Raw genomic sequence first — 15,790 nt, forward strand, 5'->3', positions numbered from 1 at the left:
CCCCATGCCTCTTGGTCACGGAGTTTGACCATGAATCTTATCTTAAGATGTATCCTATGTATATAGTCTTAAGATATATCTGATCGTAATATATAAATAATATTCAGCTTTTGTCAGAGGGTGGAAGGGGGCAGGACCAGCTCAGATCTAACTCGCCGTCGATGTTAGCCGTGGCTGGGAATTGAACTGTGGTCACTAGATTAATTGCGCAATGCACTAACCACCACCACCAGTGCCATCGCTTACCCAGCAGGATGAGGGTTGAGTGTACATTTGTCCGGTGCGGTATTTTTCAGTTCATGTTTTGTTATTTTCCTTGGAAACACAGAGCGAGTACTTGGAATTGTTCAAGGTTTCAGAATGTGAGGCGGGTAATATCTTAAATGCAGTGTGTCCTTGGGAAAAAAGCCTATTTTTGTTGTGCTTTTTATATTGTTACATTCACGTTTTCTTGTTGTTGCTGTAACCAGGTTTCTGTAACCAAGTCCCCATCGAATATGAGCATTCATTACCCAAAGGGTTTTTTACCTGTGCAAAAATAATAAATTGTGTGTCTGCATGCCCAAATTAATTACTGTGTGAAGGTCCGGTTTGACAGTGCCAGATATGTGGTTGAATAATTCTAAATATAATTCAAAAGCAATTATCGGTTAAGTAACATTATTGAGATGCCACTGGGGGGTTAACATTAGCGTTATTTCAAAATGTGAGATGTCATCAGGAGATGTAATGCTTCACTGTACACAAGCGAGGTCACGACCTCACAATTCACAACGCTTTGAGTTTGAGGTCATAAAATGCTCTCTCCCTCTTGGTACAATCAGTTGTACAAAACACGGGGTTTTTTTTGCACATAAGGAGTCCATTGCACTTAAGCAGTCAACACACGCATTATTGATTACGTGTTCAAACGTTTGCAATTGTTTTACGAGGATAGCTTTTAATCGCACGGATTTGTGCATGTAACTTTCCATGTGGAATCTGTCCAATTATTTTGTGTGTCTTCAGCTTTGCGTACCATCAATAGCTTGCTTCGGATTTTTTGATTGCGAGTGGAAAAGTGTGGGTGCCTCATTAAGTGGCCTTTTAGTTCGACACTTGCATCCATTGTTTGCATACGTCCACCTCTTCCTTGGGTTTGTATGCAGCTGACCTTGAACTGTCAAGTACCCTAAGATCCAGGCTGTATTGCTCCTTATTAACATTTAGATAGCATCTACATCACGTCAGTGTCACTGAATACCATGGATAAGGCCCAAGATATAAGTTTCAGATATATATTTTTATTTTTACTTTTAGCGTTACTTAATATTACGTTACTTAATATAAATTTCGCACGAAAACACATAATCAGTTACTACCTGTGCAATATACAAATACATTATATTGTGATACATTGCAACAAATACATTGTAACTTGCTGACCCACCCCAACTGTACATCGATGAAAATAAGCTTCATAGCTCATTGGATTCCTCCAGTAAAAAATAAATATTCTCATTCCGATATATATTTAAACGGTAGTAATTCCTGATAATCAACGTAGTTCCCTGTTGAATGACACTTTGACAAAGGTGCATACGACTTTTGAACTCACTCTTCCTTTCGTTCTACAAAAATATAAACACATGCAATCCCCACTCTTTTCACCAAAGGAGTATGCTAAAGTTAGTATCAATAACCTCCTCCTGTAACGCTGGCATAGCTAGTAGATAGGTTCAAGGAGACAACTCGATATGCATGCACAAAGAAGCATGCTGTCAGTATGAATTTGATGACAGCCCTTGGTCTGGAAATGTGGCATGCCGGACTTTGCAGCCTGGAGGTCACCAGGGTTTTTTTTTTCATTGGTGAACACAAGATAAACTTTAGGCAGTTCTCACAATCCGTCCTTGCGTCTCTCTACAGAGTGTGGGAAATACGTGCATTGCAGCACAGTCTGTTTGCAAGTCACTCGTGGTGGAGTGAAATGTGGACTGCCATCCCCTTTCCTTCAGCCAGTGTAAACAACAAAGAATTTAAATTTATATCATGTACACCTGACTGCATCTCAATATACCTTGTATTCGGTGAGAAAGATAAATGAGGATGATTGGGGGAGGGGCAGCCAGTGGAGTCATTGGAGAGAGAGGAGAACGAGAGAGAGTTTCAAGTTTCAATTTTCATTTATTAGGTATAGCCCTGTGAGCCATTCGGCTCTTGAATCGGGTGCAACCGCAACAAACAAAAAAAGAAAAACATGACCAAGAAAACATCTTAAAGTGACTATGTGCATACAGAAAATCCAAGAAAAGACAGCAAAATATTGCAGAAAAAGCCACCGTACACCAACACTGTATGCAAAAATCCCAGTGAGATGCAAGTCAAACAACAACAACCACAAGACAACTTAGATTAAGGCCATCAGTCTAACTCTGTACTACAACAAACAAACATGGCCAAACCGAAAAACTTTTCAAAAATCACCAAAATAAAGCCATAAAAGCAATGAAACAGCAGTGATCATAGGAACTGTGACCGAAATTTCACAATAAACGACGTAAACAACACGTACCACCAGCACTGGGACTCGACCTGGGGCCCAACAAGGCTGAGAGCTCAGAGCCACAATGCAGGTGCGGGGCTCAGTGTCAACGAGTTTCAGGGGCAATGATCGAACCAGAAGAGGCGTCACCCTTTCTGGCAATACAACAGGAGGTGTGTTGAGATGTTCAAGCACCAAACATGCACATGCTTGTGGCAAAACGTGCATGCAACATTCTCTGACAATATATGCATTGTCTTTGAAACGGATTGGCCTACACCAGAGACATCCTTCTTCATGGCATTGTCTCACCAGTGTTAGACCAGAGAACACCAAGAGACGAACAGCACAAAGGCAATGCTTGTGTAGTGTTCAACACGGAGGCACACACTCTGGACTGGGAAGCAACACTTGTATTTAACAACTTCCCCAGCGGGTAACACTGAACGTAACTCGGGTTCTCTAGTAGGTGATGTGGCTCACTACGTGAGTAGCGAGTTAACTCGAGACGAAGACCCAGAGACGACGAGACGCGGGACCCAGGCTTTATTTTCTACAGACGAGCCCAGGACACGCCCCTCGATGCTCCTGGGCGTGGCCTCGCTCCGCCTTAGACCACGCCCCCTTCGAGACCTTTCCCGAAGGATCTCGACCCAGCATCACGTGACCCACTCGGGCTGCCACGTGCCCCCTTGCCCTCTCTCTCAGGCCATCACCAGGACTCTCCCCCCTAGGGCTGGCTGACACGCCGCACTTATATATATGGGACCTTTTTGCCAGTATCAAAATGCTAAAAGAAGGAATGATAATAGGCTTTACTCTTTTTGGCAATAAAAAAGGAGGTATTAAGTTCCTATAGATCAGTGGTTCTTAACCTTTGCTGAAGCTTTGCGCCCCTCTGATTCTCAATTTGCAAAAAAACATGGATAATGTGAATACACACATTTGTTTGATGAAAAAAGTAGTTGTACTTACGTGCCCGTGCTGAATTTGTGTTTGGAGGATTTACCTTCTAGAAAAATCTGGCCATGTCTCGCACCCCCCCAGAAAGGGCATCTCGCACCCCCAGGTTAAGAAGAACCATTGGGCATAGCTGTAATGAAGGAAGCTCAGCTCCAGCGAACCGCTGAGATGGCTCCGGCAGCCTCGACGGACCAGGCCCCGTCGCCATTGCGTTCCATGGCATGAATTGGTTGCTGAAGTGCCATCCGCTTATATATTTCATATAAGCGACAAACCCCATCGTTTTTTTTTCTTGGTTCTTTCGGTAAAGTCACGTAGAAGGGAAATAATAATGATGTTTTATTTTTATTATTTTATTATTTCCCTTCTACGTAACTATACAGAAAGAACCAAGAAGATGAATCCCTGCAGTCACGAAAGCTTTACATCGAAACTCCATCGTTTGGTTGTACTTTTTTTCGATTGTGCTATTTATTTTGCTCTGTGCGTTAAAGCAGAGTAAAAAAAACAAGGCAAAGGTGCTGCCCTGTGATGTCTTGCTCACTGACACTGCTATTAGAAGGCTCTCTCTACTGGTGCCCCCCCGGAGGGTACTTTTGCCTCCTCTTCCATGCCAGCCATACGCGTTTCAAGAGGTGAGCGTAACCATCACTTTGCCCCCACCACACGCGACTCATCAATCGGCTCGCTGTGGTGTCCCCTTTCACACTGCTGGGCGACCAGAGGCAGGGGGAGGATTTAATGAATGTTCAACTTTCACACCTGGAGATCGAATCGGGTTTCCTCTGGGAGATTGCAAATTGGGTGCTGGTCATTGCACTGTGGCTGCATGCTCTACATATAATATTTCGCCATAAAATATATTGCCATGAAATGCGTTGATCATAAAACATTGACTTGGTATTTAAAGGTCGTAACCAAAATGAAACTTTGGGACGAATCGGTTAGTAATATAAAAATTGCTCTACCCCAACAGTAAATGTTTGTGCTTCACCAATGAGTGCTTAGATGTAATTATCGTTTTTTTAGACATTACAAACAGCCGTATTCATGGAACTTAGCCTTCTGGCACGAAGTGCTCGGGAATTGAAAGCGTAATGTGATCATTTCAAAAGAAATGTTGTTTGGAATTGAGTGGGTTTCACCGAGGGCTCTTCTTCACAAGTCACTCGAGCTCCACTAAACAGACGGCGAACATTGCTGCCAGTTATTCCCAAATGGCGCACGCCCACGTGCGACAAAAGCATAATCAAAGGCACTTGAAGGCACTTATATTGCAATCAATGCTTTTCGAGTAGATATTATTCTGAATTTAAAAAGCCACGTGTAAATTGTGCCAGCTTGGAAGGTGACTGTTCGCCGAGTTTGTCAAAGTGTGTGGAACACATGCATTGGAAAAAATGTGTCACGTTAACAAAACGCCAATTAGTTACTTCTTCAGCCCACCGGTGTGTGTGAAGAATGAATCCACGACATTGAGAATTTGAGTACTGCTTGCTGCCCAAGGCAGTGGAAGGAAGTCGTGCTACATTTTCCACCATCACTCGACATTGCGTCGAGTTGACTGCGTCAACGTCACGGCCCCCGAGGATGGGTGGCCAGCACCACGCCTGACCGCCTTTGTCTCCCCAGTGGCGATGTTTACACATCGCATCAGGCACTCATTTGAGCCTGAGTCGACCTAGAGGAGGCCCAAGACCGATTCAGACAGTCGTCACTGGTGTTGGCCGTGAGCGGGAATCGAACTCAGGTCGCCGGGTTCGTAGTGTAGCGCGCTAACCGCTGCACTACCGCTCCCCACGATCGGACCCCTTTCACATATCCACTTGCACCTGACTCGCCAGCAAGTTGGATATGCGACGATGCGTTTCACAAACATTTTTGTTCGTTAAGATTGGTTATTATTTTGAAAGTGAACTTCTTTCGCACCATACGTAGCCAACCGTGCTCATCGGAGGTGCGGGGGAAGCACAATAAACGAAACACAAAAAGCAGTTCTAAATAAATGAGTTTTCAATCTCGAATTAAAAGTGCATAGCTCGTGGCTTCCTAATACCGGAAGGTAGAGCGTTCCAGACGGCCGCAGAAGTGCATCTGAAAGCGCGCGATGCGGTGACCGTCTTTGTCCGATGGTTAGCCAAAATCTTCTGCGAGGATGACCGGAATTTTCGCGATGGTTTATGATCCTTGACGAGATCAACAAAGTGTTGTTGTGTGTAAGCACATTGTGTGCAATGAGTGCGACCTTGTCATGAAGTTGTTCTGCAACCGGAAAAAATCAGTCCCAAGAATGAAACGTCAAAGTAAACATTTTTTGCAGGAACCATTATCCTACGTCGCACTCGATCCGTCGCATTCCAAATATGATAATCCGCCAACCTCAAAAGAGTTCAAGTGCAAATCTAATATTGCTACAAATGAGTGACTCCGTCCCATTTCCTCCAACATTGCGCACATTTAAACTTAATGGCCATTCAGAGTCCACGGCATATTGTTGGACATTAAATATACCCGTAGGAAAGACGTGCAATGGAATACGTACAGTATCCTCATTTATGCTAATTAACACATGGGGCTTTTGCACATTACGTGTGTCTGCCTTGGGTACATTACGTCAAAGAAATAGATGCTTCTCTTGCTTAATCAGCGCCAATCCTGGCGAGCCTAGAGGTTTCATATGAACTGAATTTGTGCCCTTGGAATAACTCATTTTCTCATTTGTCATCTGTACACGCGTAATTATTTGCCCGTTAGCAGTCAGGTCAACACCAATCCTTATCGGCCCTATGCCAGTGAGTTGTATAACACAGGGACAATTAATGTCGTGGCTTTGTTATATTATGAGATTCGGAACGATATTTTTGTTCTTTATTTAGAAGAGCGTCCCTATTTAGAAATGGTTATGCTCGGATAGTTTTGTTACAATTCACTCTGATGTCGTTGTTGTTGCTGTCACGCGGAAGTACGGAGAGTCATTCACCCCGCCATTTCCGCTGCTGAATGAAATCCCCTACGTTGGCATTGTCTCTCGTGGACCTGCAATGCCGCATCTCACGCTTGCGCACGAGCTGATGGCATCACTCCATCTCCTACACAGTGGCCACCCGTGTTGGGCTCCAAAGATCCGAACAGAATTTCTCCACGAGGTTTACGATGTTGTGTTTATCACGTGTTATTGCTCTATCTTGCTCTCGACAGAGAAAATGAACTCACTTTCTGCACAGATTAATCGGCAACCCATGTACTGCACTGCAATTTCCTTTTCTAAAAGTTATAGATTGTTTTCGACATTCAGAATTTCAAGTGCAATATTTTTCTTGACCCGTATTCACATTTTTACCGTGTTAATATAACCTTAGCCTATATTTGTTTAATTAAAATATTTTGAAAATATTGCGTTCTTGCATTGTTCATCTTGCAAGGTTGCACTTGCACCAAAAGGTATTTCATGTGTCTTGATGGGTTTGTTTAATCTCCTGGTTAAGTAAAGAATACAACAACAACTTAGAAAAAATATTTGTAAATGTGACGCTTCTTCTTGGTTCTTTCGGTAAAGTCACGTAGAATGGAAATAATAAAATAATAAAAATTAAACATAATAAAATAATTCTCACGACGCTTCGGCCACAATGCAAGCAGCCGTCCTCAGGTGGAGAGCAGGTCTGTAGAGAAGGCAGAGTCTGAATGACACACTCCAGGCTTGGAGCGACTATTTAAGCTGGGATGGAGGGGGGAAGGGCGCCTTGACAAAAGAATTTGCATATCGAAATTGAATGTGACACTTGTCATTTAATTGCTTGTTTAATGATTCGTACATTGTCCCCCAAGTATTCCTGTGTGGTTTTTGCGACTCATGTTTTGATACTAAAAGCAGGGCTTTCGTCGAGATATTTTAAAATGTTCCTTCCATTTGTAAACCTGATAACAGTAGCTGACACTGAATGTGTTAGTTTTACGTCAATTAGTCTCTTTAATGAGTACTTTCATGTTGGAAGTTTAAGAGTGTTTGGCACAGTTGAATGCGCACATCTTTCTCAATTTGTATAAATAAATTTTATATAAATAAACACAATTGGCAAGCGGTGACGTTCCCTGTAATTTAATGTACGTGGGCTGCAACAGTTAAAAAAACAATTGATGGATAAGGGTTTGGCACTCATCGACACAAATTATTGTAAAAATAAAAATGTATGGTACATTCAATGAGAAAGGACAAACGGGGCTTTATTTGCTTGGGGGTTAGTGGGGGGGGGGGGGGTAATTTCTCACACTTCCGAAGCGGAAACCCCAGTGATGGCAGGCAGTTCACCGTCTTAGAATGAGTTGCCTGTGAGGCTGAACACGAGGCTCAGAGTGCATACGATTTAGCCACGCTGTCAAAAGGCACAGCGATGGTAGATCTGTGGCAAGGCCCCAGCCTGATGGCATCTTCTCCCTTTGTCACGATGGTGCTCCAAACACTCAGTCTTGAGATTCTGGTCCCCTGGGCATAGGGCTGCATAACGCGTGACCTATCGTGGGTTCTGTCAATTCATAGGCGGAGGGCAGTGCGTGGATGCAAGAAAATCGTGTTAGGAATCCCGCTGGGCCCGAGTCCGTGCTTGCAAATTTAATAAAATCAGCATTATCTCACTGTTCTGTATTTCTGTAACTCACAGGAGCAAATGCTTTCAAGTGGCCACTTCATATAAAGACCAAATGGGAATTTTAAAAATGCATAATGATATTGCAACAATGGGCTGAAATGTATGGGATCTGGCATATGAAATGTTTTCCTTTATAAACTATTAACATATTTTTTTCACCTAACTTTTGTAATGTAAATTTGATGCAGACTTTCCAACCCATGCGTAAGTAATGCAAATCATGTAATTATAAAGGAAATGTTGTGCGCTGAAAATCAGCCTTGCTTCCTGATAGAAAAAACACAGGGTGCAAACACAGTGGTATTTGAGAAAATAAATGTATTCATTCGGGGGTGTTTCCTTTGAAATTTCTGAGCAGTACCTAGAATAATTTAAATTAGAAAAATTAGCAGCAAAACTTTTGTCGAATATAATGAATACACGGCCAGGGTGGAAGATGGGGGTGAGGGCTAGCCTAGGGTGACGTCAAAGTGCAGATGGGCGTGGTGGCATCACTCGATCACGTACCAGGCAGGCAGGAATCCAGGCAGAATTCCTTTTTTCTGATATGGTATGAAAATGTTGCTGAAACTGTGATCGTTCGAAGGCAGGTTATACTTTTGAAATATAAATGTTGTTTCAGATCACTTTAATTCATCAATGATACAGGGAGGGAGGGACACGTCAAACGACGTGTGGACTGATAATAATACATAACTGAATAATTTTAAGGATGCTTTACTACCAAATTCTGCCCTCATATACATTTTACAGACCCCTTTTTGCTGAAATATACATCAGTTTTCTTAGCAAATGTCTTTAAAACCTTGTGTGATGGTGGACGTTGCTTGCACAAAGCAATACAAAAATAAACTATGGAAATACATACCCCGACGAGACCAGGGGTGGAATAACATTAATCCACAGTGGGGCCACGAGCTGGTATAATTTCTGCCAACATCACTAAATGGGGAAAATGTATCAACATAGGTTGTTGTTTTTGTTTTTTACATTTTTGGTTAGTTGTTAAAGCGAAAAAAATGGTGTGAACAGCCTCTGAAGGTGGCTTAGGACAGCCTACACTGTACTTCCCATGGAGGGCTCATAAAAAACCAAGAGCCAGCCCCCACATACACAGCCCAGCGGCGATCACTGGGTTTCACAACACCGCAACGGTGGAAATGCCAGAGTGCTGCTGTTTCAGCAGCAGCCTTTTGATAAACACCGCTGGTGAGGAATTAGGCAACGTTGATTGCATTTTGTAAGGATTACAGTTGCGCAGGATATTTCCTGTATATTTAATTATACATTTCAAACAAGACCTGTGATTGTATTCACGTCTTGCGTTAATTAATTATCAATGTGGGTGGGGGGGGGGGTACGGTGTTGTATTGGTTCACCTACCGCACTGTGAAGATGGTCTCACCTGAGTTCGACGCTTGGCCAAGGCTCAAGTGAGTGGCGAGAGATATCGGAACATGTCTTCGTTCCCTCTTCACCAACCTCCACTGACCAGCTTGATGAAGCAAAATAACCACCCCCCCCCCCCCCCATGACCGGTACACTATGGAGGGGTGGGGGTGGGGAGACCTTCATACAAAAGTGGGTGGACAAAGGGCTATATAGATTGTTACAGTAGCGTATTACTTTAAAGAGAGAATCCGTTCGAGGTGATTCAAGTTAGTGCGCTTGTGAAATTGGGATGGAGGCAACAACGCACGTTTGTAAGTTGAATAAAAGAAAACGTTAGTTGTACGCGAGATGAAAAAAACAACAACTTTGATAGATCTTCTTGGTTCTTTCGGTAAAGTCACGTAGAAGGGAGGTAATAAAACAATAAAAATAAAACATAATAAAATAATTCTCACGACGTTTCGGCCACAACGCAAGCAGCCGTCTTCAGTTGAAGACCAGGTCTGTCGGGGAGACATTATTATGTTTTATTATTTATTATTTTATTATTTCCCTTCTACGTGACTTTACCGAAAGAACCAAGAAGATGAATCCCTGCAGTCATGAAAGCTTTAAATCGAAACTCTGATATAATACCGTTTCTTTAAAAGTTTTTGAGGCAACAACACTTTAATACTGTATTACGGTTACAATTATAATGCACAGGCCTTTATCAGTCGAATATTGGATGAAGGGCTCCCCCAAAATCTCGGGTTATGACGTTGTTTGACCATATTTCACCACGCGGGTGGAAGATCCTCTGTGGAAGCCCAATTATTTTTGTTATTTTTTCTACACAGCTGGATTAAATGTACGTTATGGCTTGTGGATCAATAATATCATATTTATTGCAGACAATAATACATGCTGTTCTTTTCATGAAAATTACAAAACACTCACACTTTAAAAAATGATGACATCTGCTACGGTGCGTTTCTTTTTTATTGTTATTGGTATTATTATTTTTTCTAAAATATTGTTCACTGATTGGGATAATTTAAAATGTAACTCAATGTAATGTTTCACGCTCTGCTTAGTTCGTGCCTCCACGATCAGTCTATTAATAGGTGGAAGCTGACTGCGTATATATTAGGTTTCATTATACCTCCATGAATATTTTTCCACGCTTTTGCCACCAGCATCGCACAGTGGCTCTGATCTGCCCCTGGGTTTTCAGCATTAATATCTACAGCATTTTTACATGATGGTTCAACACCAGAGCATTTTGTTCATGAAATGTAATGTAATGTCAGTAATCGTCTGGTTTTTCATGCAAATCTCGTAATGTTAAGGATTTATGTACAGTCTTGCGTATGCCGTAATACAAAAATGTTACTCTTTGTATCTATCTCTGTATCTATTTGTAACCGTTGCATAAAGCCCCGTTTCATCTTCTTGGTTCTTTCGGTAAAGTCACATAGAATGGAAATAATAAAATAATAAAAATAAAACATAATAAAGTAATTCTCACGACGTTTCGGTCCCACAACGCAAGCAGCCGTCCTCAGGTGAAGAACAGGTCTGTCGGGAAGACAGAGTCTGTCTGTGAAGAACAGGTCTGTCGGGAAGACAGAGTCTCTCTTCCCGACAGACCTGTTCTTCACCTGAGGACGGCTGCTTGCGTTGTGGCCGAAACGTCGTGAGAATTACTTTATTATGTTTTATTTTTATTATTTTATTATTTCCATTCTACGTGACTTTACCGAAATAACCAAGAAGATGAATCCCTGCAGTCACGAAAGCTTTAAATGGAAAAGCCCCGTTTGTTTGTTATTAGTGTGAACGTGCCAAATGCTTGAATTACTGGTGAGTCATGCACAGGGAGGCTTATGCAAGTAAATCATTGCCGTCAGATGACAGGGCTGCCATTCGTATGCTCTGCTTTGAGGGAGTTTTTTTTTGCCCATTTGGTTGGCCAGTGTGCACGTGACTTGCCATACTCACGGGCGAGGCAGTCTTACCTAAAACGCCCTTTAGAGATTTGACATTAGTGATTGGAAGCCAATCACTAATAGGATCAGCATCTAAGAAAAACGGATTTGGGGAATGGATGGGGATGTTTGACAGAGCGTGACGGATGGCGCCTGGGCTGCATTGTCACCCTGACAGGGCACTCATTCGCCACATCGATCACTGCGATGCTCTGCATTTCACTCCGGGGACCGGTGCCAGTGCTGGCAGTGCATTGTGAGCCGCAGAGTGTGGGTTTTCATCGGCGGGCAGCACCTCTGTAACTGCGGTTGACCCCAGTTCTATCCATTGTCATTGCAGACTTGGGGGTAGGGGCCTTGGGAGGCGGTGGCGATGTTTCATGCGGCTCCGTACAATTATAGAGGGTAACGTTATGAAATCTGAAAATTGCGCCCGATTTGCTTTCAAACAGAATTGCTGTTGAAATAAAAAAAAAATGGGACTGGGTGATAGAGAAGTAGAAGATGGATTGTTACAATATTTTTTTCTCAAATGGCCTTCTGTAAGAGGACACGTTATATTTTTTTGTCACATTGGACACAAATGTCACTTTGCCTCGTCCGAAAAGTAATTGCATTTTAGGTCAAACGTACCATGAAACAATGTATTCATTTGATGTTGAATTTCTATCAATATACGTGTGTAACTGTTCATTTTTAACTTGGTGTTTCTCAAACCTCGAGTACATTTAATGTGTTGAATAGTGGTAGTGACGTAATAAATAAATACGCTGATTTGAAATGTAACACTGTACTGTGGTTGAGGGTAGAGCAGTGGAGTGGATGTTATCACGGCTGTCTTTTGAACTTGGCGACATGAGTTCAATTCATGACCACAACTAACGTCTTTGGCGAGTTTTGTCTGGACCAATCGTAGACACCCATTTTCACGAATGTGAACTGGCCAGCATGGTGAGGTATGGTCATATTCTTAGGTTTTTTTTGGTAAAGTCACGTAGGTCAAAAATTTTAATAAAAATTAATAAAAGTTAAATAAACCATAAAATAAAAATCACGACGTTTCGGAGGCAACACAAGCTTCCGTCTTCAGGTGGAACCGTCACAGCACGATGGCTGTATCAAGTGAGAGAAATTCCAAGAAAACAGTCCTTGTATATATGCTGGTTGAGGGTGGGAGGAGCCAAGATAGGCCCTGAATATTATTTTTGTGAGGTTCGGTGCGGCTGAAGCACGCTGTTAGGAATGAGCCTTTGTTGTGTAAACTGGGTGCGGATGATGTAAAGGTGCGTGTAAATGGGACTGAGCCTTTTGTTATGTAGAGATGATGCGGCTGATGGTCAAACATCCCCCATGGCTGGAAGGCATAGGGAAGCCTCCATATACCAGTTGATTAACAGAGGGTTGAAAATTAATAATTATATTTCTGTTTTACTTTGGTTGAGAAACAAGATGCATTTGTGATTTTAACACTACAGTGCTCACCATTACATCATCTAATGTATGTGTTGTGAATGAAAACGGTATAGGTATCACTGCTTTTGACACATGTACACAAATACATACATTAAACGTCCAATTAAGTAAACGTGGACATGGCAGATTGTCAGATAAAACGTGTTGCATTTTACAAGATAATTTGAGAGTGATCATTTCACATTTTGCATGAATGGTCAGACATAGCTGCTGATTAGGCTCGCAAAAATATAGTTTGAAGTCAAACCGGATGCTTTACAGTTTAAGTTGCGTGAAATTATAGAGGTCACGTTCCAGTGTGTAAGATCATTCTCCCTTTGTGGATGCGCATTACACGTTCACGTTGAAGATGTGCGGATTAAATATATATCACGGTTATTGGAGAAAGAACATCCTGTGATTCACGAGTGCAGGCTCTCGCAGGGCTGTCTATGATTCCTTACAGACATGGTAAACACACTGCGAGTATCCTCTTTGCCCAGATTTCGGCGGAAATTGATTGTGCTTGCTATATAATCTGCTGGCTGTGGAGGTACTCAACTTGCTAAATGGCGCGTCTTATTTTAATTTCACAGGTGCTGCTATCGGGCCTAATCGGTGTGCTGTCCTGGAAACGGCCTATTTCTCTCGTGGTAGGTTACGCCACTTTTACCCCATTTTCACCCCATTTTCATGTTCATTAAACCGGCCTCCCCTGCTTTGAAGGCGTTGCATGCTTTCGGCATGGCCTGTTGTCGCACTGTTTTGGCCGATGGCTTTTGTGCAATCATTCACTTTTTCTTTTTAAATTCAACGCTTTTATTGGACCGTGACTTATGGAGCTCGATACAGAAGAGAGCATGCGCGCCCATCACTGAGATACCATTAAGACGTATTGTTTATTTACTGAGGACCAACATTGGTAACGCAGACGCCACGATTACTGCGGTGTTATTTTTTCTCATAGCGGCGATTGGATGTCATATTTGGGTCGTGACACCGGCACGCGACGTCGTGCTTTTGCCAACGATAACAAATTAATTTACGGTTGCATTGTCAATCCACTGCTGGATGAAGGCCTGCACACATTGCGTAGGTCATGGGGTTGCTTGACCACGCTGGCTTCATGAAATTTGTGGAGGGAGCGGGCACTGGGTGGAGATCACTCGCTACTGCTGTTCGTCGTGGTCAGGAATTTAAATTCAGGTCGCTGGGTTCTAAATTCAGTGTGATAACCACTGCGCCACCACTCCGCCCCCAATGAATCACAATGCAGAAATTTTATTGTTCAATCAAATGAAACAATGCAGCTTTTTGCGATCATACCGGCTCAGTTGCAAGCATGCCCATGCCCATGAGGCTGTCTGTCTGCTTCGTATACACTGCATGTCATTAGTCATCACGCAATTTTGCCTCCGAAAGAGAGTGCTCTTGGAAATGTCTGCCAATGCATGATGTCGGGGTGCATGGTGAGTGTTTTAACCCTTTCCCATTGCGACTGGAAGAAAAAAATGTAAATAAAATAACTTGATCGGTTACCGAGGCTCCCACAAGGCCATGCGGGGAGCATGTGTGGCCCAGTTTGTCACCAGCTATCATAGAGTGCGGTCGTGTCGCTGTAGTTCTCTGCGGTGAGTACAATGTCTTTACAAACAACGGCGCTATGCCACTCTGAACAAAATGAACACTCACATCTTTCTCATTCCGAGATTCAGCGGTGAACGGGACCCACTCTGCAACTTGCAGATGTCTCGGAAGGGGAAGGCATTACATTGATATTTGGTTGCTTTGCATTGATGTTGCCTGTCTGCGAAACCACACTTTTCGCCCAAACTTGCCAAGGAGAAATGAGGCATATTTTAATTTCTCTTTTTGCCGGAAGGTAACATTATCTCTAATTAAGCAAACGTTGATTTATGATCGTTTAAAACTCTAGAAGTAGCCATTATGAAATGAAAAGTCAACCTGAAAATATTTTCTTTTCTTGATTTAAAGATTGTTGTAACCCTTAAAACTATCCTTAGTCTGCCATTCTACCATGTAAAACTGGTAAGCTACTTGAGCAAGTGGGTCACTTGAGACAATGTCAAGTTGAAACTGTGCGTGGTTTTCTCCATATGAAAGTGTGCCCTCTTTAATGCAATTACCCCTTGGATATTTGGTCACAATTTGAACGAATCGCCGTACGTGAGACAGCTTAAAGATCAATCCCCTCTTATTTATCATTACTAAGAGAGTCATCAAGTGCTTGCACCGAAATATAACGCTTAATATTTTAATCATAGTTTTTTTATGCTCTTTAAAAAATGTCTAATCATCATTATGAACTCCCATTCACAGCACTGAGTGAGTCATTGTGTTAATCAGTCAGTTTTTTTTGTTATTGAGCTACAACAGGAATACATTCAGCTACTATCTACTATCTGATCAATTGATTTGTTTTAGCAGCTGTGAAAGATTATGGTCCCTCTGCTGAATCAGCTGACAATGCCCACGTGGCCCCTGTCGCCTTGTCCCGCACTCCGTGCCGAGTGCGGTCAATGTGTTGTGTCCGTGACCGTTAGAAATGCTTCAAATAATACTCAGCCTGAGCCCAAATGGAAACGTGCATGTTTCACTTGCCCACCGGCAGGACCTGGAAACACAGAAATAACGGTGCCAAGTCAGTAGCATAACATAGTTTCCATCAGCCCCTGAAGTTCAATCAGCCTGCCCTTTCTTCAACTGTTGTTCGTTTTAACGTTTTGTTGAATAATGATCTCAGCCTGGTCGCCAGTGATGGCACAAAAAGCCATCATGTTAAATTTGGTTTTGATACAGCAAATCTGGCTGTGACTGTCCCA

The 15,790-nt window shown here is 42.5% G+C and overlaps 2 protein-coding genes across 3 annotated transcripts in view; both read left to right on the plus strand.

The window, feature by feature from the left end:
* The window catches only part of TJP2 (tight junction protein 2), a 389,609-nt gene that overhangs the window by 280,716 nt on the left and 93,103 nt on the right, over positions 1-15,790 (plus strand). The gene's annotated exons all lie outside the window — the stretch shown is intronic.
* LOC144935528 (endosomal transmembrane epsin interactor 1-like) overlaps positions 1-15,790 on the plus strand; it is a 114,156-nt gene that overhangs the window by 54,104 nt on the left and 44,262 nt on the right. Inside the window, exon 2 of one of the 2 annotated variants that reach the window (XM_078862273.1) lies at positions 13,544-13,600. The exons of the other annotated variant lie outside the window; for it this stretch is intronic. Coding sequence (XP_078718399.1) covers positions 13,544-13,600 — 57 coding nt within the window. The remainder of the gene's footprint in view (positions 1-13,543; positions 13,601-15,790) is intronic. 2 annotated transcript variants of the gene reach the window in all.

This window comes from Lampetra fluviatilis, chromosome 13, assembly GCF_964198595.1.
Source record: "Lampetra fluviatilis chromosome 13, kcLamFluv1.1, whole genome shotgun sequence".
NCBI classification, from domain to species: Eukaryota; Metazoa; Chordata; class Hyperoartia; order Petromyzontiformes; family Petromyzontidae; genus Lampetra; species Lampetra fluviatilis.